This window comes from Microtus oregoni, unplaced genomic scaffold (genome assembly GCF_018167655.1).
Source record: "Microtus oregoni isolate MIOR12 unplaced genomic scaffold, Mior012 000012F_ref0000307, whole genome shotgun sequence".
Taxonomy (NCBI): Eukaryota; Metazoa; Chordata; class Mammalia; order Rodentia; family Cricetidae; genus Microtus; species Microtus oregoni.
The window spans coordinates 4,760,585-4,787,329 of NW_024543071.1; the positions used below are offsets into that span (position 1 = coordinate 4,760,585).

The 26,745-nt window shown below is 42.2% G+C and overlaps 1 protein-coding gene across 1 annotated transcript in view; it reads right to left on the reverse strand.

Annotated features, from left to right (window-relative positions):
- Nhlrc2 (NHL repeat containing 2) overlaps nt 1-26,745 on the reverse strand; it is a 51,225-nt gene that overhangs the window by 17,524 nt on the left and 6,956 nt on the right. Inside the window, exons 3-5 of the mRNA XM_041660729.1 lie at nt 16,352-16,807; nt 10,845-10,966; nt 8,735-8,864 (exon numbers count right to left, since the gene is read on the reverse strand). Of these exons, the coding sequence (XP_041516663.1) occupies nt 8,735-8,864; nt 10,845-10,966; nt 16,352-16,807 (708 nt within the window). The remainder of the gene's footprint in view (nt 1-8,734; nt 8,865-10,844; nt 10,967-16,351; nt 16,808-26,745) is intronic.

Below are 26,745 nucleotides of genomic sequence, written 5' to 3' on the forward strand. Positions count from 1 at the left end.
TGCTTGCTGCTCTCCTCCATTCAGCACTTCAAAGAGGGAAGAAGCTTTGCTTCATTCAGCTTCACTGTCAACAACTAAAACAGTGGCTTCCCATAGCAGATTCTCGGCAAACACTTACTGAGTAAGTAACCTTTCCCCTGGTCAACAGCAGAAAAATGTTCTCATTTTTCCAGAAGCCCTGAAGTTATCCTAATGAAGGCTGATCTTTCTAATACTGCTAATAATTTGTCTCTAATTAAACAAGTCTGCTATCAATGCAAACCTGTGCTGCTTCCTCCAAGATCAGCACACTGAAGGGGATGAAATCTCAGTCTAAAGCCAGCTTTACACAGAGACAGACATTACCTTGTATGGTAACCAAGACCAGGCCGGAGCAGTGACAGAATGAATCCTTATTTTATTATAAATCACTTCTATTTCTTTTTTAAATGTTAAAGACATGTAAGTGTAGCTGAATTACACACAAAGTGATTTCACTTTGCTTTTTTTTTTCAGATAATTTACAATGGAGCTAGGCTTAGTGTCTCACAGGGCTGAGACTTCTCAAGCTATAGATGAAAATACAGTCTCTCAGTACTTTTTAATGGTTCTAGTTTTAAAAACCCTGAGGAAACTAAGATCCACAGATAACCCATTTAATTTGATAAAGAATACTTTCAAAAGAATTGATAGCAACCATCACAGTTAATGAAGAAAACTCTATGAATACATCCTTGCCAACAGAAATGAGATAAACAAGAGTCTTATCATTACCTCTATATAACATCAGATGAAGGCCTAGCGTGCAAAACAAAAGGAAAAATGCACATATTTTCAGTGGAACTGCAAGTATCAGCAGGTGACAGGATTAGAACTGTGAGTTCAGCAAGGTCAGGGATGCGCTCAGAGAATAAACTACATGCACACTGTCCGTGCGTGACTGTAACGGGGCCAACAACACTGCACAAGTATGCACGTCCCCTCTTCACCAACCACCATTACAGGACCACCATGAACAACTTGGCTTCCCATCTTGCTTCTTGGGTTGTGAGACCTGACGTCACCCTCCTTGATACTTTTTCTCACAGACCACACAATTCACTAGCACATTCTGTTGGCTCTTCATTTAAAATGGATGAGGAATTGGATCAGTTTGAGCCTAAGGCACCATCGGGGCACTCTGCTCACACCTAACACTGGCCCCGCCTCTCTCGCTGGGTATGTGGAGCAAACTTGTAATCCCAGCACTCAAGAAGCCAAGGCAGGAAAATCACAGGGTTCGGGACACAGTCAATTCTAGGCCAGACTGTGCCACACAAGCAACACTCTGCCCAAACAAACCAAAAGAGAAACATGGCACAGGAGAGATGAAACGTTAGGATGGGTGAGTCAGGCAAAGTTTACTTTCAACTTCGGAGTCTCTCGACTAAAGCCTACACAGGAGCTTTGCAAAGGAGTGCTCTGCTGGAGCACACCTGCCTGAAGGATCAATGTGGTCTCCGCAGTCTGGGTCTCTAACTAGGGTAGGTCAGCTCAGGTGGTTCACTACACACGAAAGGTCAAAGTGCGCCTGTCAGAAAGTTTGGGAACTGTCTGTTCTTGGCCTGCACACTGGTTTCCTTTACAAGTTCAAACAGTGAGGTAGACACAAATGTACAGGCTGTGTCTATGGTCTAGTCTTTTGGAGTTTCTGAGAAACACCAATCGGTGAGGGGATAAAAATAGCCATGAGGATGCATTCTGGCACAGGCGCTGAGCTTGGGGAATCCTTCTGTCATCATCTTCCTTTATGAAGGAACTGAAACTCAGAGAGGTTAAGTAATGCTTTAAAAACTTGCACAGCCAGATCTGGAGCTTGAGTTCATTGGCGATTTACCTCGTTGGTGCTGGCAGAAGAAAGAAAGCATTCTGGACGGGAACTTATGTTCTGTCTCTTTGCTGGCATCTTTCCCTCTGGCCCATGGACACTCCAGCCCCTCTATCTAGAGGAGTTTTTATGCACGAGATACTCAGCTTTACCTGCAGGTTTTTACTCCACGATGTGAAGCTAGTTGACCCCTTCTAATGTCTAAAGCCTTTTTAAAAACATTAATTATCAACAAAGATTACTAAAACAGTTTAAAAAATAGGAATAGAGTCAATAAAAGAAATTTGAAAAAATAAATCCAAAGTCCAGTTTTGAAAAATTCTGCCTTATTTTAAGCTACTGTGGCCAGCATCCTCCTGCTGGCCTTGTAGAATCTGTAGTATAAACAGATCTGTCTCCACAGTTCTGAAGCCTCCTGGTAAAAAGCAAAGTGGAGGACTTCTGCCAGCCACAAGCACGGTGGAGTCATGAAGGAGGAAGGAGCAGCAGCGCACACCTCTTTCCTCAGCTGGGCTAATGGTCTTCCCAAGACTGCGCAGCAGCGAGGACAGCCAAGTCCAGAGCCAATCCAGAAGACTGCTCTGGGGATGCAAGCGTACAGAGAGCACCATATGTGGCTCCGTGTCGTGGGATGACAGAACACAACACTGAGGGTAAAGAATGCCATCAATAGGACCCACAGGTCGCTAGACCCCCACTTCCCACACTGGCACCACCCAACAGCCCACCCAGAGGACCTGGGCGGCTCCAGGGCAAGCAGTAATCTCAGCTATAATAAAACCCGGCCAAGCACAGCTTCCGTCCAAACGTAGTTCCCCATGATAACACAAGCACTATTTATCGCAGCCTTTATAGTTCTAGTCAAATATGACAGGAGACAAACATGAAAGCCAGAAGAGGAGGAAGAGGAGGAGATGTGGATGACCACAACATCCACTTTTCAGGCACAAAAACAATGAATTCACAAGAGTTGCTCTGAGACTCCGACTTAAGTCTTCTAAGGACTGGAAGAGGGAGCCAGTGGTCCTAAAGGATGGGAGTTTTCTGTAGAACCAACAGCAGAGCAAACTGTTTCTCTTTAATGCATGGAACTAGAAATGAAGAACTCTTCAAAACAGGGCCATCAGCTGACACGCAGTCCTGCAGACAGGCAGTCCTGCAGACAGACAAGCAAAGTCACCTAAACAAGGAGAAAGGAAGGGAAGGTGCAAAGGCTCTGGGACAGAGGGCCGAGGCATCTGACCTGAGCAGCTGCATGTCTACCAAGTCAGAAAGGAACACAAAGTGAGGATGTGCAGAGATAGCAGGATTCATAGAAAAGAATCAAGGGCACCAAACTACTGAAAAGGAAGGCATCACACCACAGGCAGTCCAAGTGGGCTAACTCAGGATTAACAGCCAACCTGCTGAAAACCAAAAGCGGAGGCCTCAAAACAGAGAAAACACACACCTTACAAACAAAAGACCAAGTGCAAAAAGTAGAGCAAACTGCTCAGCAACTATGCAAGCTCAGCCCACACTTACCTGTGAAGTAGAACTACCTTCTGAAATGAAGGCTAACCATTTTCTCAACTCAGAAAAACACAAGAAATCAGCACAACTGTGTTAAGAGAAATTTAAGCAAAGTCCTACAGGCGGAGGAAAGAGCTTTAAGCACACACTTGGGACTGAAGAAAACAGCCACTTTGGAAAACAACAGCAACAAATTTCATTTCTAGGCATCTACCCAAGAGAAGCAAATGCATCATGACCACAAACAATAGGAACCACAAATGTTGGTGAACGGGTTAGTGTATTACAGCTCCCAGCAACCAGAGGGACCAAAGGGCCTGTGAGGAGCCACTCACTGCACTGCTTCTCAACAACAAACAGCAAACCAGAGCAGGCAAGACCTTGGCAGTGTTAGCTCAGTGGAGAAGCAGACACAGAGCACTGTATTGAGGAAGCACGGACCACTGCTGCTAGTGGCTAGACTGGGCGTGGTGACGTGGGGAGACTGAGCAAATGGTATGAGAGAACTTTTCTGGGATGATGCAGCACCCCTTATCTTGACTGTGGTCATAGTGACACGAGTATACACATTTATCAGAAATCACAGTTTTACAAAGTAAGAACAAAATTTGCATTTGTAAATTTTACCTCATTAACCTGAAATGAGATAATTTAAGAATCTTCTCATAGAGGAGCTTCCTCCTACAGGAGCTGGGAACTAACCCTGGACAATGCAGTGGGAGACTTTGGAGCACTCGGTCCTAAACGGGAAATCTTTTTGAAAGCCTCCCTGTGGCCCCAGGGATCTCTCTGTATAAGAGGAAGTGGAAAGCTTTTAAGGACTAGGGGGGTGGAAGCCTCCAAGGAAGGAGGGTCCTCCAGACACAACAGGACAGATGGACAGATGAATTCAGAGAAAATGGCAGCACAAGGCCCATATTAGTTCAAGACAGATGGGGTCCCAGCACTAAGATGGGAAAATGGATATGGAGTGCCCACCACTAAGCAGGACGCTATCTGCAACTAAAGCTTGCTTGCTAAAGAAAACAGTTTTCTCCAATGGAGTCTTACTGGGTATACAAACCACACTTTAGGATGGGCCCCAGGCCTAGCAGTAGGTAATCAAGACAAACAAACTCAACCATTCTTTTGTAGACTTTTCATGTCTCGTTTTGCTTTGTTTGGAACTGTTTTCTTTTGGTCTTATTGGTCTTTGCTTGAATACTATGGTTTCTGATTTTTGTGGAGGTTTTGTTTGTGTGTGTATGTGTGGTGTGGGTTTCTTGTGGTTTGTTAACCTGTTTGTTTTTTAAAGAAAGAAGAAAGGAGGTAAAGTTGGATGATGGGGAAGACTAGGAGGAGTTGGGATGATGGGGAGGACCTAGGAGGAGTTGGGATGATGGGAAGGACTAGGAGGAGTTGGGATGATGAGGAGGACTAGGAGGAGTTGGAATGATAAGGAAGACTAGGAGGAGTTGGGATGATGGGGAGGACTAGGAGGAGTTGGGATGATGAGGAGGATTAGGAGTCAGGATAGGGGAAAGCATGATTAGAGCATTTTGTATGTCAATTTTTTTTCAATAAAATCACTGTATATAAAAAGAATCTTCTGTCAAATTTTAGGTATAAAGATACAGCTGTTTTTCAAAATAAAAAGTGCACTGGCCACAATGCATAAAATGTATCCCTTTAAACATGCCTGCATCATTGGATTATATTTAAAACAAAATATTTACTGGTATTTCACAGAACATTAATGAATGTCATGTGATATATCTCAGTATGTAAAGGCCAAATTACATTTTGTCTACAGACCATCAGCTGAGCACACTTGGGCTGGATTCTAACCATTATAGGCGAGGGAAGAACAGCTGGGTTTGTATCTAGAAACGCTGATCAGAGTCAGAGGCGGCTGGTGGACTCAAGCACACTGTCCTTTCTATAAAGGCTTCTGAACCCGGGACCATGGGAAGCGCTCAGCATTGGCAGGTTCTGACCTACAGGAAACCCACCCCATGTGGTCTGGCACCAGATGAATCATAGTAAACAGTTGCTAAAAGATGAGTCCATCACAGACATCAGCATCACACAGAGAATTAGGTGGTAGTAATGTGCTAAGATCAAATTCACTTTTGTAAAATTCACTTTGTTAATTATTTCTACTTGTTTGTAGCAGTTGTATAATTAGGTCAAATGTACAGGCACTATTCAAAAATACACACATTTACAAATTACATATATATTTAGAATTAGCAGGCATTTAAAGTCTATTTCTTAATGTCTCCTTGAGGTATGCTGTTTACCAGCTGAGATTCTTGGTCAAGTACAAATTCAACTGTATCTATCTTTGTTACTTTTCATTCTTTTTTCTTACCTATTTTTTCTTTACTGTTTTACTTTTAATTAGATACATCACACAGAGAAATAAATGTAATACCGAAAGTTTAAGTAACTAATCCGATAGGCACTGCAAGTGAAACCTGAGGAGAGCATCATGTGAAGACCTCAAGCACCCTCTACGGTCACATGTCCACTATTCTTTCTGGAAGTCAGTAGTGTAGAAATTGGTTTTTTTCATTCCCTTCTCTTTAAATTTACATCTGTGCGGGTGTATCTCCACTGTGTATCTCCATGGCTTCATGTGTCTTAACTTCTTCAGGAAACCCAGGAGGCCCCTTCCTCAGACTCCTGACACTTGTCCATGATGCTGGGTAGTTGTGTTCCATGCATGTGCACTACACACAATCCACTATTTAAAGATATTACAAGCTAATCCATTTCTCATGTTTTCTTTCTGGTAATTCTGTCTTCTCACATTCACGAAGTACATAAAATATAAGGAAACTATAAATTTTTTAAAACATTAGAAAGAGCTTAAGAAGAAGCATTTTCTGGAGTGGATGATGCTCTCAAGTGTCTTAAGGGATCAGACACTCAAGTGTGAGCATATGGAGTCACTCTCATTCAAACGACCACAAAATGTGTTCAGAACTAAGTTAAAGGCAGAGCTATGAGCTGAGCTGAAGCAGAATTCAAACTAGGGTTAATAAATGCATACCTCAAATGGCATGTCACTTGACTTAGAACCTAACAGAATACCTGTCAACAGAGTTAGAATTTTTCTTAGGGAGAAGATGAGTGTATTTTTAATACAAAGATACACAACCAGCAACACCACACTACAAGGTACAACTGAAAAGCTTTTAGCCTGGATAAAACTCAAAATACTCCTTGGCCATTATGTAACTTTTCTTAGTTAAGTGCACTGTGATTTTAAGCGATGAAATTCTGGTAGACATGATATAAGTTGCACATTTCTGGTTCTTTGCCCATCTGTGTCTACACCCTTCCCATAGACAGCCTCACAGCAGTAAAGTATACATCCCTGTCCTCCAACTTGGAACTAGCTTGTGTGCCTTGTGCTTCTGTTTTACTCTTGGATGCCCTGGAGCCGGAGTTACAGGTGGTTGTGAACACCAACGCGAGTGAGTGCACAGGTCCTGCAGCACTCTTAACGTATGACAAATCTCAATTCCCAGGCCTTGTTCTAGTAACAGTAGGCAAGTACTCTATATGCTGTGAATATGTTTTATTTCCATTGGTTCGTAAAGAAGCTACTTTGGTCTATGGCAGGGCAGAATATAGCAAGGCAGGAAATCCAAGCAGAGATAGCAGAGGAATGAAGGTGGAGTCAGGCAGACGCCATGTAGCTGCTGAAGGAGAAGGAGGCCAGAACCTTTCTGGTAGGTCACAGCCTCGTGGCGATACACAGATGAATAGAAATGGGTTAATTTAAGATATAAGAGCTAGGTAGGAATACCCTTAAGCTGTTGGCCAAGCAGTGCTGTAATTAATACAGTTTCTGTGTGGTTATTTGGGTCTGGGTGGCCGAGAAATGAAGGTGAATTCTGTTTACAAAGTAGATAGAATATGAGCAAAATCTTATGTATGTTGTAGTTTGTCTTCTTAGGTTGTTTACCTTCTGTTAAAATCAAACATGCTACATAGACCACACAAACCAGATGTAGACTCAAGACGCAGCTTGAGAGAAGCCCAGGTCAGCTCAGGCTTAGGTGACTCATTTGCAACACTATTTGTGCGGAAGAAATAAGGAATTGGGTTTGCCGAGTCTTCTTAACATAATCATTGTGTTAATTACTAACAGATACAGAAGACATAAAGTAGCAAATACGAACAACACTATTTAAATACTGGCTATTAATTTTACATATAAAGCATAGACTTTTCCCTCTCTTGAGAGATGGTACTAGCATGGCAAAGTAAGGCAAGTATCCTCAACACAAAGTCATTCAAATAAGCAAATATGATCACATGAACCACTTAGTTTCAAATTCTAGTTCCAATATATTCTACTTTCTCTACGTTTGATCTTAGGCATGTAGCTAACAGCCATCCCAGCACTGCTGAGGATCAATGACAAGAATCCTGGCATTTCTGCTATTGATACGATATTGATGTATTGACATGGGTAACATAGACCACACAGACAGCATGGCTCGTTTATTATCAGCATCTGCCTAACTCATTAGGGAATATTTTATTACTCAAAAGATCTATCTTAGTTCAATATTTGGGATTTTTTTTAATGAAAAAGGTAAGTTAGCTTCCTCTTTGATATCTCAGTTTCTTTTTCAACTAAAGTAAGCAAAGATATTGTTAAGTAATATGGCACTCACGGACAATCTTTGTAGTTCCTGAAACCACAATTCCATCAATTTAAAAATATTTAGACCTACAACAATTAAAGATGCAGATTAGATGAGAGTCTTTAAATTAGAATTTATTGTGTACTGAGCCGATCCAAGAGTGAGTCAGCTAATCGTTTTTGGTAAAGTATAATATGCTACATAGAACAGGTCATTCTTCTTTATGGGGGGTTCAAAACAGGGTTTCCCTGTATCTTTGGAGCCTGTCCTAGAACTTCCTCTGTAGACCAGGTTGGCCTTGAGCTCACAGAGATCCTTCTGCCTTTGCCTGCCAAGTGCTGGGATTAAAGGTATGCACCACCACCACCGTGCAGAACGCGCATTCCTATGGCTGCCTCTGTTTTACACCATCAGTAAGTTCCAAATCACAATACAAATGTATAAAAGAAGCTACATGATTAACCCAAATGATCATTTCAAGAATATTTTAATTAAAAAAGTTAGAAAATAATTTTTTTTTCTCAAGACAGGGTTTCTCTGTACAGCCCTGGCTGTCCTAGAACTCTATAGACCAGGTTGGCCTTGAACTCAGAGATCCACCTGTCTCTGACTCCTTAGAGCTGGGATTAAAGGTGTGTGCCGCCCCTGCATAACAGAAAAGAATTTTGTAAATATCAGATCTTATTTTTATTAGCAGACGTTCCTGGCATCAGTGGCTAAGCTCTCGTACCTGAGGTTCCGACCACGACATCCCAAGGGGAGCTGATGGGCTGCTTCTCTCCTCTCTCTCCCCCCTCTGTATCTGTCCCTTGAATGCCAATGCCAGCTACAGTGCTCACCTTCTCAGCGTCTAGGTCGATCTATAAAAAATTCAGTAAGCCTTTATTCAATACATGTTACTTTGCTTTCAATACATGAATAATTCTAATAGAACACACAAAATATTCGAAACACAATGTTTTAAAGAGTAATTACAGCAGACTTGTCACTTACATATACACAATTATCTCTCCCATTTCCTAGTAATAGAAGGGAATGAAGTCCCAACATGCTACCTCATGGATGAACTGTACAACATCAAGCAAGACTGAAGAGGAAACCATCCCTCACAGAATTCTACTGTGTGAGAGGTCAGGAAGGGCCTATCGAGAGACAGAAAGTTGATCCTAGCGCTGGGTATGGCGATTATCTTTGTGTGACAATTCTTAATTGGGAGCTGAAAAATTCTAAAACAGCTTAAAGTTATGACTACAAAACCTGTTAAACTGATTACAAACTAGTGAGTTCTAATTTACTTGGGTGGTCTTTTTGACGTTTGCATAATAAAGTCATTAAGACAATCACGAGCACAGGACACTGAGGCTTTTCAGGGTCCCATGCAAAAAAGCATATCAAAATGGCTATCTATGGTTTGCTTGTGTGAGGGAATGGCAAGGGAAGTGTGAAGAGTGAAGAGGCAACATAACGTGTAAATTGGCCAGGCAGCGGTGGTGCATGCCTTTAACCCGAGCATTAGGAAGGCAAAGGCAGGCAGATCTCTGAGTTCCAGGCCAGCCTGGTCTACAGAGTGAGTTCCAGGACAGCCAGGGTTCTTACACAGAGAAACCTTGTCTCAAAAAACCAAAACAAACACACAAACAACAACAAAAACAACACCCAAACAACCCTATAGGTTAATCAAGAAATTGTTCTAGACAAAAGAGCGATGTTTGTGTGAGAGACTGTGAGAGGGTGATGAACTTAGAAGACATCTGCAGACGAGGTCTTCAAATTAAAATGCAGTAACTATTACTTTTCCTGTCTTCGCAGACACTGTCCTGTCACACAGAATGTACGGACTTTAGGAAATCCACCATTTTTGTGATTATACTACTTCAATAAACAGGCATTTGAATAGCATCTCATGCAGTACTTGGAAATCACCAAGCTGTGAAGCAGGGGAATGGGCACAGCTAACTAAGGACAAGCACTTCTGCCATGCTGACTTGTCCTCTCACCACTTCCCAGAATGACCAGACAGCTATGACAGAACCATAGGATAACTCCGCAATTATTCAGAAGAGCTCAGTAATTAAAACCGCATCATTTTCCTGCAACCTTTGCACAATGATATTAACAAAGAGCTGCCTAAAAAGGGAATGTAATAAATAATAGATATTCCCCTAACTATATCAATAATATATTAGCATATTCAAATGTCTAGAAAGAGTTTCCTAGACTTAAAAACTCCACTTTAGTTCTTTAAGTCACAATGTATATTTATAAACATAAATACATACAAAATGTTTCACTAAATGCATGTATAATTTGTTAATAACAAATATCAACTGAACATTTTAATAGGCCAAATCCTACTCAGTAGCAAAGAAAATGCATTGCTTTTATCAAGATATACCTCACAGTGGATATTATTATACAGTCTGGGTAAATACTTGCTAACCAACAATGACCCTGGACACCTGATCAACATCAGAGTTTCTTGACTGGAACTATTAAAATTTTAACTTAAAATTGAAAATTACCTCTGAAAAAGCATGGGATAAAACCGGGCTCACTGAACATAGCGGACAATGAGGACTGCTGAGAAGTCAAGAACAACGGCACTGGGTTTTGATCCTACTGCATGTACTAGCTGTGTGGGAGCCTAGGCTGTTTGGATGTTCACCTAACTAGACCTGGAAGGAGGTGGGAGGTCCTTGGACTCCCCACAGGGCAGGGAACCCTGACTGCTCTTCTGGCTGATGAGAGAGGGGGAGTTGATTGGGGGAGGGGGAGGGAAATGTGAGGCGGTGATGGGGAGGAGACAGAGATCTTTAATAAATAAATAAATTGAAAATTACCTTTCTTATAAGGTGGTTTTCAGTATCGGCCACATAGATGGCATTATTCACGATAGCTACACCCTGTGGAGAATTAAAAGATGACTCTGAAAACATTCCGTCTTTTCTTCCAGGATTAGGTCCTAAAAGACAAGATAGTTGTGAGACCATTTTTTTTCACAATAAAAAGCAACTTCTAAGTAACATCCTCCAAATAAATAATTTAAAAAACTGCATTTAATGCTGGAATTTTTAAAAACAAATAACATAGCATTTCAGTATTTCTATCTAAAAATTAAGAAATGGGGCTGGAGAGATGATTCAGCAGTTAAGAGTACTGGCTGCTCTTCCAGAGGACTGGACTCAACGACCAGCACCCACATGGAAGCTCACAGCTAGCTAACTAGTCTCCTCCCGTCTTAGAGGGCGCTGCACACACAGTGCACAGGCATATGTGTAGGCAAAACATCACACACATAGAAAAATGAAGATGTTTGCTACTTCCCTCTATTTCTCTGTATGTCTATTCTGGGTAGAATATAGCAGAAGAAAATAATTTTAAAAGCATTTTAAATACCTGCTACCTAGACTAGAAAGATAAAAATAACTAACCTATCAGTAGTCAAAAAAAGGATTAAAAAAGATTTATTTTACATGTGTATGTTTGCCTGCACATATGTATAAGCACATGTGTGTGCCTGGTACCCACAGAGATCAGAGGAGGTCATCAGATCTCCTGGAACTGGAATTCCAGATGTTGTGAATTGCTATGTGGATGTGGGAATGGAAACCAGGCCCTCTGCAAGAACAAGTGCTCTTAATCACTGGGTCATCTCTCCAGCCTCCAAAGGAATGATCTTTTAAAAACAATTTGGACAATAGACTCCTTTGGCAATAAAACACTCCTTCCCTAGAGAAACCTTCGCCCTCAAAACTGCTGTAAACAGTACCATAGCTCGAGAGCCACCAGTCTTCCCGAGTCAAGAAGCCCAGGCGGACACTCCTTCCTTCCCTGCTTCCCTCTCCTAAAGTCAGGCAACGTTCTCAGGTTTTGGAATACCATGACTCCAAGGAGGGACAGCCTGACACGGCAATACACAACTGCTGCTTCCCAAAGTCTATAGGTCAGTAGCCTCTTCTGTAAAGCAGAACTAGTAATGCCCAGGTTCACAGCCTTACAGGAGTGAAAATGAGGAAATGCAGGCAGCCTGCTCAGAATGAAGCAGGCATATGGCTGGCCACCACTCACCACTACCAGTAACACTATTATTGTTGTTAACCTCAAGAGATTGCAAAAAAAGTAAGAGACGGGAGAAGAGCTCTATGCAGTCCCTTCAGATCTGCAACCTGGAATATCCTGGAAACACTGCCAGAGTGAAGTGCCTGCGAAACCTGACTATACCACCACCACCAAAATCTGTTAAGTCATGTGAAATCAGTAGTTCTTGAAAACATGTGACCAAGGAAATCTTTTTAAAAACTCAGCTGGGGACTGGCAAGCTGGCTTCACAAGGAAAAGAACTTCCCAAGCCTGACAACCCAAACCTGATCCTCTGGCCCATTCTGTGGGAAGAGAGAACCAGCTCCTATGAGCTGTCTCCTTACTGCTGCTGGTGGGACAGGGAAGCCTCCAGATGACATGGGCTCAAAGGAACCCACAGCATCAGCACATACTGGACTTTTCTATCAGGGGGCTAGGGAAAAAGACACTCACATTCTCCCTTGAAGGTTTCCTTCAGACCTTTCCTTAGTCTTCTTTTGCATTCTCTAGTCTTGATTTTCCTGGTGATTTCTCTCTTTCTTGATATTTTCCTTCTAGTTCCTTCTAACTCTTTCATTCTTGATGTTTTCCTTCCAGCCCATTTTAACTCTATCTTTATTCTTATCCTTACAGCTTATATACCCCAGCAAAATCTTTCAGGCAATAAAAAAATTATAGTGTGGTTACATTCTCTTTTTTAAGTGAATGATTATAATAAATACAAAATAAACAGTAAAAAGATAGCATGTTTTCCATATCCCTTACATAATTAAACATTTTACATATTACAGATGAAAAACAAATTATCCCAACATCCCATATATATTCATACCCAAGCAACTTGTTATAGATTAACCATGTGGCAAGTAAGCTATTCTTCTCAGTCAGGTCTTTTACTGGATGGCTAGGTTTTGCAGTTACAAAGAAAGGGCCAATCACTTTATTACTTATCTTGAAAGGTAATCTTATAAGAAATCTTAAAAGAATCACAAACCTAAACTTTTATACATAAAAAAGAATCACTCAGCTCTACTTTAAATCTTTAGGGCACATACCCACTCTCGAAAGATTTTCTCTATCAGGAGACTGAAGAAATAGGTGTAAGGAATTAGTCACCACCTTTGGTCATTAGCCAACCATAGCAAGGAAAGTCGTCAGCTAGTAACAACTGGGCTGCTTTGCATTTTTGACCTCAGCTATGCGTCCTTGTGAACTCCAGGGCTTTTCATCTCGAAGCTATTATCAAAACATCTGATCCAACCTGGAGTTATTTTAAGGTTTTGTTTCAGCTAATGGTGCACACCGAAGCCTGTGACTGCATCTCTCAGCATTAAGAGAATTAGAGCCAGTCTGGCTCCTGGGGACTCAATTGTTTTTCTTTTTTCTTTTGCTTTTTTTGAGGCAGGGTTTCTCTGTAGCTTTGGAGCCTGTCCTGGAACTAGCTCTTGTAGACCAGGCTGGCCTCGAACTCACAGAGATCTGATGGAGGAAGGTCATTGGTTAAATAAAAAGAAACTGCTTGGCTCTCATTGGTTAGAGATAGGTGGGAGGAGTAAACAGAACAGACCGCTGGGAGGAAGAGAAAGTGAGCTCAGACTCCACAGCTCTCCTCTCGGGAGCAGACGCCTCAGAGAGACACCATGCCCCGCTCCCAGGCAGAAGCATGCTATGAAGCTCCAACCCAGGATGGACATAGGCTAGAATCTTCCCGGTAAGACCGGTGCTACAGTTTATTAGAAATGGGTTGATCGGGATATCAGAATTAGTCAGTAAGGGCTAGATAGAAATGGGCCAAGCAGTGATTAAATGAATACAGTTTGTGTGTTGTTATTTCGGGCATAAGCTAGCCAGGCAGCCGGGGTGCTGGGGACGCAGCCCCGCTGCCCCTATTTACTACAGAGATCCGCCTGCCTCTGCCTCCCGAGTGCTGGGATTAAAGGTGTGCGCTACCACTGCCCAGCTTCAATTGTTTTTCTTAATCATTAACTTGAGTTACAATCTATGCAGCTCCTTAGGTGAAACTCATAGGCCTTGGCTGTGTAACATTTCCTTGCATTTATTTTTATTCATCAATACTCTGTATAAGCTAACACTATTGTCAATTAGACAGTGTTATTATCAGCTAGGAAGAAATTATCTTCACAGTAATCCACAGGTAAAAATGCCCAGAACAGGATGTTTCCATGAGATAAACACACTACATTACAGGCAGTTGGGGTCTCCCCACTTCCATTCACACCATGCCAGATACCAGAGAAATATCCTGGTAGCAAACATGGAAAGGCACAGCAGGGGCAAAGAAATTCTGGGGTCTGGGGTCTTGGGGCCTTGTCTATTGGAGACTATCAGGGGATTCTTCCTGGTGGGCTGACACTTTGAACTTCAGTTGCCACCTGCTACTCCTGACATGACCACCCGCATCCTGACCTCTATGCCAGGACACACAGCACCCTTCTACTCTCCAACACACAATAAATCATAAATATAAGAAATAATATTAGGTGGGTGTGGTGACTTATGCTTATAAATCTTAGCACACTGCAGGCAGGAGGTCTGCTATGAATTCAAGGTGAGTCTGGGACACAGTGAGTTCCAGGCCAGCCTGAGCCAGAGGCAGAGACGCTGTCTAAAACCCACCAGGTCAAAGAGGATGTCGGGACACAGCAGCATTCTTTGAGGCACACTCAAGAACACAATTTGCTGATGCTGTCTGTTAACAAAGAACACTGTTGGGCTGGGTATGGCAGCACATGCCTTTAATCTCGATTTAAGAAGCAGAGGCAGGTGGATGCATCTCTGTGAGTCCAGAACAGACTGAGCTACGTAGAGAGTTTCAGGACAGCCAGGGCTGCATAGTGAGACCCTGTATCTTAAGAAAGAAGACCTACGCCATTTTGAATGTTATAACAAATTAAAATCTGGGTGAGAAGAAGGCTCAGTTGGTAATGTGCCTCTATACAACCATGAAGATCTCCATTTGGATTGCCAGTGTACACAAAAGCCGGGCATGGTTAGACATACTCTTAATGCCAGAAGAAGGTGGATCTGTATGAGTTGAGGCCAGTCTGGTCTGCAAAGAAAGTTCCAGGCCACCTAGGACTTCATAGTTAGACCCTATTTTAAAACAACAAGAGCAGCAGCAGCAACACAGTGGGGGAGGGGGTGGTTAGAGGCCAAAGCAAGGCCATCTCTAGAGTTCAGTGGTTAGCAAGCCTGGCCAAACCAACAAGCTTCGGGTTCACTGGGAGACCCTGCTTCAAAAGATTAGGTGGAGAGCACTCGAGGGGACACACAATCTCATGTGTCAGCATACAGACTCACATGAGCATGTACACACACACACCACACACACCAAGACCCATAGAGACTAGTAAAATTCAAGACATTTTCAAGCAACAATTCTCATAACTGCCTGTTACAAGTAAAACTAACAAGTAGCACGAACAAAAAGGCTCCACAAAACAACACGATCTCAGCTGACACAAAAGATGAGAACACTTGGCATACTGCAATGAGCAATGGCTTAGGAGCAGCTGATCTACTCCATATATAAAATGTTTCCTAGGCCATGAGATGGGATTGGCGGTAAGGACATGACCCCTCCCCTGACTAATTTGTTGTGTGTCAGTCAGTTCAGCCCAGATAAGCGGATTAGTCTGAATGTACTTAGGAGATTTTGACTAACAGTGCAGATGGAAACCAGAGGCATGTTCTTGTCTAAGGCAGAGAGATATGGAATGAGATGGCCTGTACTCTCATGGAAAGGGGAGGGACCCAGATGCATGCTTTAGTTCTTAAAGACGAAAGAAGAGAAAAATAAAATCATGTACAAATCCTAGACTGTTTACTTTATAATCTAGATACCGAGTTTCTTGGTTACTGTCCTGAGTTCCTGTCTTGAAAACTGTATGAATAGTATCTTGTTAGAGAAGAAAACATGAAACTTCTACTTAAAACATCATTGACCTAAAATTTTGGCATATTTCCACGAGTAAATAAATGAGACATTTTTATTTAAAAAAAACAGGATGGAACACACAAATATACCTAAAAACCATATAACTTAATGATTTCCTCCTTTTGACAGGGAGCTTCTGGGTTCTGTTTGTTCTGAAAAGGAAAGGGAGGTTAACTCGGATACCACAGACTAAATAACAAAATAACTTGGTGATAAAGTCAGAAGCCAATTCAGGCTGTTTTGTATATCTATTTGAACTATTTTTAAACTGAAAAATATATTACATAGTATGTTAGAAGCAAACCTTACCTCCAATGCTATATTGAATCTGTCCATTTTTGTGAATGACCAAGATTCGATGGTGCCCAGTGTCTGCGACCACCAGTCTACCTGTAGCATGGTCTGAGGCTACTTTGCCAGGGAACAGCAGTGGTGAAGGCGGCAGAGACTCTTTAAAGAGTTTTATTCCAACTTTTCCATCTCTGATCTGTCCCCTGTCTTTGTAATACTTTAAAGCGATAGAAGTATATGAAAATAGTTTATCTTTATGTCCCTCTCCAATCAAAGAAAACAGCATGTTTCCACGAGGTCCCAGTATGACCAGTGTTGGCCAGCAGGAGACTTCAAGCTCCTGCCAGAGGCTGGCGTCTGCGTCGTTAACCACAGGGTGGGTGATGTCGTATCGTAGGATAGCACTCTTGATATTGTCTGAGACTTTTTCATTTGGAAACTTAGCTGAGTGAACACCAACAATCAGAAGACCATCTGAAAATGGAAAGTACATTAGACACTATGAAATCTTAAAAACATCAGCCATATATTAGTTTGCTCAATAATAGAAACAATCCACAGATTCAAAAGGAATTACAATAGTGCACTTAATTTATTTAAACATATGTATACAAAATTCACAATCACAGACAGTCTTGATTTCTACATATAAACACATAGGATCAGACTCACGTGCGGGACTGTTTTTCAGATAAAGCTACTAAGGGCAGTCATAGGGAGGCACAGCACAGCAGGGCAGGAGCCAGGTGTTACCAAGCCAGAAGCTCCACAGACAGCTGAAGCCATATGGGCATCTAACACTCTAACTGAACCCACTGCATTCTGGGCAGAGAACCAGGGAGGCTGGAGAGTGAGGGGGAAGCAGTGAGAATGTTCATGTCTCAGCTTACGAAACTGTACTTGCACACAGGAAAGACCAACAGCACACAACTGCTGAGCACTGAGAACTGAATTACTGCGTAGACAGGAAAGACAGTTACGGATGAGCTGAGGGGTAGAGGGGATGGCTCAGTGGTTAGGAGATTGCTCCTCTCACAGAGGACATACGGGGTGCCTGGCACTCATATGGTAGCTCACATCCATTTGTAACTCCAGGTTCAGCGCCCTCTTACTGCAGGCATGTGTAGCACATACACACAGGCAAAATACTCAAATGCATAAAATAAAAACAAATACCTTTTCTAAAGGATGAGAACTTATTATCAGAAGTAACTGGGCTGAATGGCTACTAAACGAAGCTAAAAACATCCATCAGGACTTCAATAGAACCCAAGTTCCAAAGTTCCACACATTATACGATTTCAACGTCTCAGGGACAACGCGAAACTATGGCTTTACAAAGAATGGTAAACCAATTCCTGGTCATCCAGAGCCACAGTGAGAGCACGACTCAAACAAGTACCACAAAAAAGGGTATGTGCTTTGTCATCAAAGGACATAAAAAACAAACAAGATATTGATGCCGATATAGAATCATTTGATTTAGTAGAGACTTACAACAGCTTTGAAATTGTGTCCCATGAAGTAAAAGAAAAACTCAAATGAAATGAATGAAAAGACAGAAACTATAAACAGAGAGATGAGACTGCAAAGGAAAAACTAAATGCGAATGTTAGAGCTGAAAGCCGGGCAGTGGTGGCATAGACCTTTAGTCCTAGCACTCGGGAGGCAAAGGCAGGTGGATCTCCGTGAGTTCTAGGCCAGCCTGGTCTGCAGAGTTAGTTCCAGGACAGTTAAGGTTACACAAAGAAACCCTGTGTCAAAAAACAAAACAAAACAAAGTAAGTGTTGAAAACACATACTTGAAACAAAGAAATTGAACACGCTCTCTGGAAAACAGGTGCAGGGGGAAAAGCCTGGAGCCCACAGGCAGCTTATGAGAAAATGAAAACAAACACAACTTCCTCAGGCAACTTGAGAGCAGTTTAGGAAATCTAAGGAGTTGCAAGAATCCAAAGAGAAGAAACTTGGGAAAAGCAGACATTTGAATAATGTCTAATCTTCAGATTTTGGCTAACAGCAGAAGCCTACACAACTCAAGGTCGGTACACCACCAAGACCCAACTAGAAGAAAAACATGTCTTGGTAGATCATAACCAAACTGTCAAAAAACAGTGACTAGACAAACAAAAGACAACCAGACAACCGTGGAATCAGCTTTAAAAAAAAAAAAACTCGTGAGGAGTGGTTGCCTGGGAATTGGATAGAGTGGGGAGAAGTGGGAAGGATTTGAAACTTTGGCCAAATTATTTATCCTTTATCAGCTTTCTCACTTGTGAGAAGAAGAAAATATCAGGTATGACTTCCTAGGTTAAATGAATTAAGAGGTAATCTTCTGTAGGGAGTTGAGCATAGTACTCAGTATACAGTGAAACCTCACCTAATTTAACCACTGTTTTTTTAAATTTAAAAAAATTAACTTCCCTAAATTTCAAAAGAAATCAGCAAAATTGAGCTGCAAAAAAAAGACATCACATTGAGAAACAGAGGATGTAACCTGATATACATATATACACTCACAAGACTAAAGATGCACAGATGCATGGGCTCATCTAGTTACAGGAAAAGATTGGACTCTAACATTCTCCTGTATATGAGACACAGCCTACAGAAATTAATTAAGCTAAAAATAAAAGAGACACAAAATCTTAACAGGCTAATGGGACACCAGGAAATGGGAACTGTGACACCCCCACCCCAGCTCTCTACCTATGTACAAAAGGGCACCTGTTAGTCGCTTCTTATCTAAAGCAGAACCTACGAGGGTTCTAGTTTATCCTTCTTCCTTCTGCCTTTCTGTACCCTGTTGGGGAATATTATTTTAAGGTGAGTGTTGCTTTTGTTTATGCTGCATTTGTTTAACTTTGTGAAGTTGCGTTACTTTGCCTGTCTAAAACACCTGATGGTCTAATGAAGAGCTGAATGGCCAATAGCGAGGCAGGAGCAAGAATAGGCGGGACTGGAAGCAGAGAGGAAATATAGAAACGAGGCGAGGAGAGCAAGAGAACGAGGAAGACATCGGGGCCAGCCACCCAGCTACACAGCAAGCCACGAAGAAAGAAGTAAAGAAAGAGATACAAAATTAGAGAAAGATAAAAACCCAGAGACAAACGGTAGTTGTGATAATTTGAGTTAAGAAAAGCTGGCAAGAATGAGCCAAACTGAGGTTATTTATAAGCAATAACAAGCCTCTGTGCATTTATCAGGGAGCTGGGTGATGGGCCCTTCAAAGAGCCAAGAGTGACTTCTCACAATGGTACCCACAGCTCATCTGCACTGCAATACTAGACAGAAGCAATGGCCCCGTGTAGACTGTTCAGCCAGCTCTGCCATTATGTAGGTCAGCTCCTACAGTAAATCCTCCTGTTACCTCCCGTGGTTCTGTTTTGTCAGAACAAACGGTGACCACCACACAAACCTCTATCTACACTGCTATTTTCATCCCAGCTCTGCATCTTCATGTATGATACCTTCATCCAACCATGGCAGTTTCCCTCCTTACCCAGAATTAGGTGAGAGCTCCTCAGCAATGGCAGGTGTACACACTAGCCTGGAATCCTTCAACTTCCAAGTTTGTTACAGCCTTGAGGCTTGAAGGGCAAATGGATACAATATGCTTGCTTTCTGCTTCTTCAGAGTGTAGGCTCTGCAGTCCATTGGGACAACTCAACCAGTCTAATGCACATAGTTTGTAACTAACCTTTTATCTGGAGCTCTTAAGACTTTTCTCTTTATTGGGGGGTGGTCTGTAAAGTTTAACAGTTCCATTAAGCTGTCCCTAGGACTTTTCTGGGCTAATATCCTGGTACCTGACAGGCCCTCTGAAGATGAAGAGTCAACATTCTTTTTTCTCCATATTCAGTTTCCTTCTGTTCTAATTTCAGGTATGAGTTTGGGGTGGTTGTTTTGACTTTGAGGTTCTCCAAGTAGTCTTATGTTGCACCTTCTTTGCTTGTCTTCTTGTTCTGTCATTTTGTCCCTCCACTGTTTTATCCTGTGCTTAGCTTATCCCCACCCCAGAGACCCCACCCCCGTGTTTCAATTCAGCACCACCCACTCCTTTATCATCTGCATTTATCCCCTTGGACATCTTGTAATAGAATCTTGAATTTTTTGTTTCCTAAATTCAATCAATACCTATTTCTTCTTTTTCTTTTTAGTTTGTAATGTTTCTGATCCAGGTTGGTTTCCATTAGTCTCAAATGCTGTTTGAAGCTAGTACTCCCGGAGGGAACACTACAGTTGTCAAGTCTGTGGCTATTAATGACAACTGTCACACATTCTCTTTACTGTACACGGCTGTCATCACCTTTACCGTTTGTTTTTGAGGACAAGGTCCCTAGCTTGAGAGCGCCCTCTTCTGACAGCTGTTTTCTGTGCAGGTGCGTTTGTGGACATCATTTATGGAGGGGTTACAGTATCTAATTCTCCTTCACTTATATGGATCCTTTACATCCTCTTTGGCTTTAGGGATCCATCCGAGTGAAGCCACGCCCTGCCTGTATGCTTGTCCTAAACCGACACTTCTCCAAGCTTTCCATTCTCATCCCTCCGGAACACTGAAGAGCTGTGATCCAGGCATTCACCTCAATGTTCAGTGTGTGCACCTCGTATTAGGGCATTTCTTACCAGGGACGAAGGGACTATTCTGTGTGTTTGACTCAGTCTTCTGAACTGCTCTGCTTTTTCTTTCTTTTTTCAAAATTGTTACATTTTATTTTTTCTTTAACTTTTTTATTTAAAATATTTTCACAGTTTGAGGGTATAGTCTGTGATAGCCCCAAAGTCCTGGTGGAGGAGAGTGAGGCGCCTGCAGTCAGGAGGCGAAGAGTACTAAACACTAGCGGTATTCTGCAAGCTTCTCCTTTCTATTCAGTCCAGGAACCCAGCAACACAGACTGCTGCCCCTCAAAGATAAGGTGGATTTCCACAGTTCAATCATCCTGATACAGTCAATCCCAGAGACCTGTTTCCTAGATAACCCTAGATCCTGTCAAGTCGACAACATTAACTACCACAGGTGGCTGCCATTCTCCTTAAGTTTGGAAGTAACAGACGAAGTTCTGTTTAACATCATATTTATAATTTACATAAAATAATTGATTAAATAAACATAATCCAGCCTCAGAACAAGTCTTTTAATGGAGAGAAACCAGCATAAGCACAAGTCAGAGATCCCTGCCTGCTCTACTGTATTTGACAAGGGGTGGAGATACAGACAGGGAGATGGCAAAGATAACTACATGAGAATCAAAGACAAGAACTGCAAAAGCATTTGCATGCATGTGATATAATCAGTATAGCAGAAAAATCCCTGACAATTAGCTTAAAAGATTCAGCAATTCTGAAATAAAATTAACATGAAGATATCCTTTATATATCAAACAATAAGCAGTTATCAACTTAAAGAAAAAGCTACCCGCATGATAAACTGCCACATTAAGTATGTGGAACGGTGTCTCGACAGGTGAAAGTTAAGACACTTTGCTGAAGCAGTAGGAGGGACAGACACACAGACAAACATACTCTCAACTAGCAGGAATGCAAGTGAGCATAATCCCAGGATGGGAAGTTTAGAAATATGCTACAGAATGACTTCTGCAGTCTCAGTTGTAGGAAATGACCGTAAGAGAGCCCGTCATCACGTGAAAACCTGTCTCTCCATCAGATTATTCACCGTAACGACTGAGAAAGAACCTGAGAGCCGGCATGGAGAGAAACAGCTGAATGAAAGACACAGTACATATACTGTGAAATACTATGCACAAAATGTCTCAAGTGCAGCACTTTCTGTTTAAGAGAAAAGGTAATAAGAAATGAGATAAAGTACAAGGCAGAAGAAGGCAGGAAAACGGGTGCATGAATGGCAAACCTTTCCGTTTAGTTCTCACTGTGAAAACCAGGCTGTATCTCTCTCTCTCTCTCTCTCTCTCTCTCTCTCTCTCTCTCTCTCTCTCTCTCACACACACACACACACACACACACACGGTAATGGAGGTGCTAAAATGAAACCTAAGGGGTAACAGGTGACTCCTCCTGCCCTTCAGATGAACACTGTGACTGCTGCGGGGAGGCAGCTGGAAAGACTTGTTTAGGTCTTTGAGAGGGACTGAACTAAATACAAAGTCAGCTTAGGAACCACGAGCTCCTTAAAGATAGGGTAACTTTGGGGGATGGGCTATGAAAGCACAGGAGGAACTAGAAATATTCTGGTGTGAAAAGGAAGTAGTCCAAAAATGGCATGAGCACAGGAGGCAGCTTGCGGGGCAAGACACTGACTAGATCTAGGACAAGGCAAACGCTGAAATAAATAACAGCAATGATTCCAAATTAGCTAAATTCAAATAAGGACTCACAAGTTAAGCCATTTATGCATATTATATAGCTGTAATAATATTAATCAAAGTGTGTCATGATACTTCCTACCTACTTTCCCCTAAACAATATCTCAGCGATGAGAGATGAAATGAGGTAGAGAGTGACAGAGAAGATTCAGGGAGAAAAGACAGCACATACAACGAGGATGGAAGCTCAAGGTCTTAAGAACAATCAGGAAGAAAGAGCCTGCCTTGAAAATCATGGTCAGAATTTAGCCCTTTATCCTAAGTGCAATGGAAGTTATGTGGAAAATGAAACACAAGTATCAGAGATACTTCAAACTGAATCACAACCTTCCCTCCAGATCCGTATTTTCTTTGGTGTTTTCTGTTATGGAACTACATTATCAAACATGCAATTCTAAAAGCAAGAACTCCATCTAGAATGTCTCCATAATAACCCATGAGCTGCCTTCATTAATCCATATTGAATTCATGACTACACCCTGCTGCTCTAACCCCCTACAGCTGGTTTCTGCCTGTTACACCATCTCACAGAGCAGAACAGCGTTACCAGGCCTTCCATATCCACCTGTAGAGATCACAAGGACCGTGTGCTCACAGGTAAGCACTAGGGAAACCAGGATGTTACACACACACAGGACTGTCTTCTCAACAAAGGAGATGTGTACCAGTTGTCACCCAGAGGCTGGGAGTGGGTGTGGTTAACAGCCTGGTGAGCTGTGCCAACTGCAGGGCCAGGCCACAGCTGAATCCTGGACCCTTCCTCCTAGGCCTTTATTTTGAGCATCGTTTCTCAGTCATCAGAACCCAGCCTTAGGGGAGATGCCACATGTACTTTGTAGCTTGGTGACCTCCATGCTGCTGGTATGACCAAGACCTCACCAGATCCTCCCCTAGGCCCTTAAGGTACAGAAACCATCTTTATGGAAGAGGTCACACATACTTTGCAGAGTTTTAATGTAGGCATGCTTTAAACTTAACTGTGTACGTAGAATTAACTGTTACCTGAGAACTTTTTCCCAAAATTGCACTGCACTTTCATATGCCTAAAACGAACTGACCAATGTCAGCTTCTAAAAGTCTGAGCCAACGGCAGACACTGCCATCGTCACTCTGCCAACCCTGGTGTTTGCAGAGACCATACAGCCCTTACCCACAGCGAGTTTGCTCCCTAGAAGTCAGACTGATCTCTTTAAAGAACAGATATGGCTGAGTCACTACCTTGTAGAAAATCCTTCACTGTTCCAGAAACATCTCCACATCTTTTGCTTTTCTCAAAGGTGTTGTAACAACCTGACCTTCCTTCAGTTCCTTAGAAATATCACCACAGTATCCATCCTTCTTTCTCATCTTTCCATGGCTCTGGTGATCTAAAATTACTGAGCAGGAAATCACAGAGGTCAATAATCATGTTTTAGACTGCACACCCTCCTGAGTAGTACAATGGAATCTCAGGCCCACTTTATCATGTTTGGTGTCTATAATCCCTTTTTCAAAGTATCCATGTTGAATCCACTACCCACATTAGCCAGTCACTTGCTGTATTAGTTCTGAGTTTGTGTAACCAACGTTGTATATGATTATGGTCCTAAAGCTCAGAAACAGTAATGGTAGAAATTCATGTTTGTCAGTGAAGAAGTCATATACTGTCCCAGTGAAAAGGTGAGAGATTTTGACTTAAGGAACGAAAATAAAATCTATGGTAAGAATGCCTATTTATGCATTATCCATGAAGATGGAAAAATAAACCCGTACTTGTCTTGTTATTATATCTAAAATTCAAACATTATTGAAGGCCACAATCTGACAAGCACTCAGCAATGATAAATGGGGCCTCCCAGGTATTAAAGGTCGTGAGCAGCACCCACAGGGCCTTGGGCATGTGCCTCACAAATCAGGGGCACTAACATGTAAAATAGAAGGTAGTACAAATAGGATGTCTACACTAATTCAGATACATTCGGTCGTCGTGTATTTATTCTCACTTTTTGGCATTAAGAATCTTAAAATATACAGATATTTTTCTTAAACTATTTTGCTTTTCTATTACATAGGTCATAAAAGTTAGGATGAGAAGATTCTTCCCCCTATGACTCTTTCCAACATAAGAATCAAAACCAAAAAGAAACATGGTAGGAAAGAACAAGAGAAGAAAGCAAGGAGGAGTGAGAAGGCTGGAATAGAGAGAAGAAAGGAGAACATTTTCCAAAGTATCAGTAACAAAATAACTTCTAAACAAACCTTTTCTTTTCTTTTGTTGTTTCTGTTTTTCTAGACAGGGTAGCTTTGAAGCCTATTCTGGAATTAGCTCTTGTAGACCAGGCTAGCCTCGAACTCAAAGAACTCTGCCTGCCTCTGCCTCCTGATTGCTGGGATTAAAGGTGTGTGCCACCACCATCTGGTCAAACAAATCATTTAAAAAACTTGAAAGTGTGGTGATCTGAATGAGAATGGCCCCATAGGCTCAAATATTTAAATGCACAGTCACCAGGGAATGGAACTCCTTGGGAAGGAGGAGGAATAGGTGTGGCATGCCAGGCCCAATGTCTCTATCTCTGCCTGCTGCCTGCAGATCAGGCTGTAAATCTCTTAGCTACTGATCTAGTATCAGGCCTGTCTGCTCCTTGCCATGGCGACTATGGACTAAGCCTCTAACACTGTAAGCAAAACCCCATTAAATGCTTTCTTTTATAAGAGTTGCTTTGGTCATGGTGTCTCTTCGCAGCAACAGAGGGATGACTATGACAGAAGGATAAACACACAGAGATTCAATTGTATACACTGTAACAGAAAGTATAGTTTAGCAAGTCTACACAAAAATCTAGTCAAATATAGGGACTGAAAATATTTGAAGCCTTCCGAAGACATTAAAAACGTAAAACCCGCAGCCTAAACGGCAAGCATAACTTTATTACATGAAAAGGAGAGGAAATCATCCCAGGCACAGGGGCAGTATGGGTAACAGTATTAAAAAGGAAGAGGGCCGGGAGACGGCTCAGTTGGCAGTGTTGCTGCTCAAGGGGAGATATGAATTCAGATCCCTGGTGCCCATGCAAAGGGTAGAGCAGAGGCCTTGTCATCACTGCACTGCAGACACAGAGGCAGGCCAACCCCAGGGACTGCTGGCCAGACAGCTTAGCCAGTCTGTGAGCTCCAGCTTCACAAGAGAACTCCACAAGTGAGGAGGAAGCCTGAGTCAACCTTGGCCTCTACACACAACAGTAATACAGAGGGCCTGGGACAGGGCTAGGGAGGCTGAAACAAAGCAAGGAGGGGACCCATGGGCAGAGGACACTGGACAGTAAGAACACCTAAAGCAGTGGGAACAGTGAAATCAAAACCACTCAAGATTAAATTGAAGCAGAGATCAGAAACAAAACACAAAAGACAAAAAAAGTTATTAGGTTCTTGGTCAGACTAAAGCCCTGAAAATGTGCCATAAAATGACCGACAGCTCTACAGGAGCTCAGCTATCTAAGAACACAGCATAAGAAATAGATGGATTGGGAAAAATACATATAGGTAAGAGTTAACATAGCAGACCCAACTTCCCAAAAAGCCTAGAGGAAGAAGGGCTCTTGCCCAGCACCTACGTCGACAGGCTCCCACTTTCTCTAGCACAGGCAGAGGGCTTGCCATGTCTAAGCTGTGCAGAAACCGTGTGGTTTAGGCCAAATAAGTGTTTTCATCTAGGGAGTCTGGTATTCTGGAACAGGCCACAGAAAAGAAGCTGCTCCTGCAAGCACCTCCAGTACAAATCATGGGAGAGGAACCTAACAACTGGCAGTATGTTCCCTGGCTGGCAGTGTGCTAAAGGTGTCCCGGCTCCTGGCTGCAGGAGCTGTGTGTTGTGTGTCCATGGAGAGTGGCCTGACACCTTGTGTGTGCTCTCCCCAAATCTGGTCCTTCCTAGCCCCTCTTGACCTTGCTCGAGTTCTTTCACTGCGATCACTTGGAGCCACAAAGGCAACTATCTTGGGAATCCTAGGTTCTAAGTCCTCACTGCTCCTTTATAAGAACTATCATTGAGGGTGGCTTGAAAAAGAAAATGAATTAAAAGTAAAATTGTTT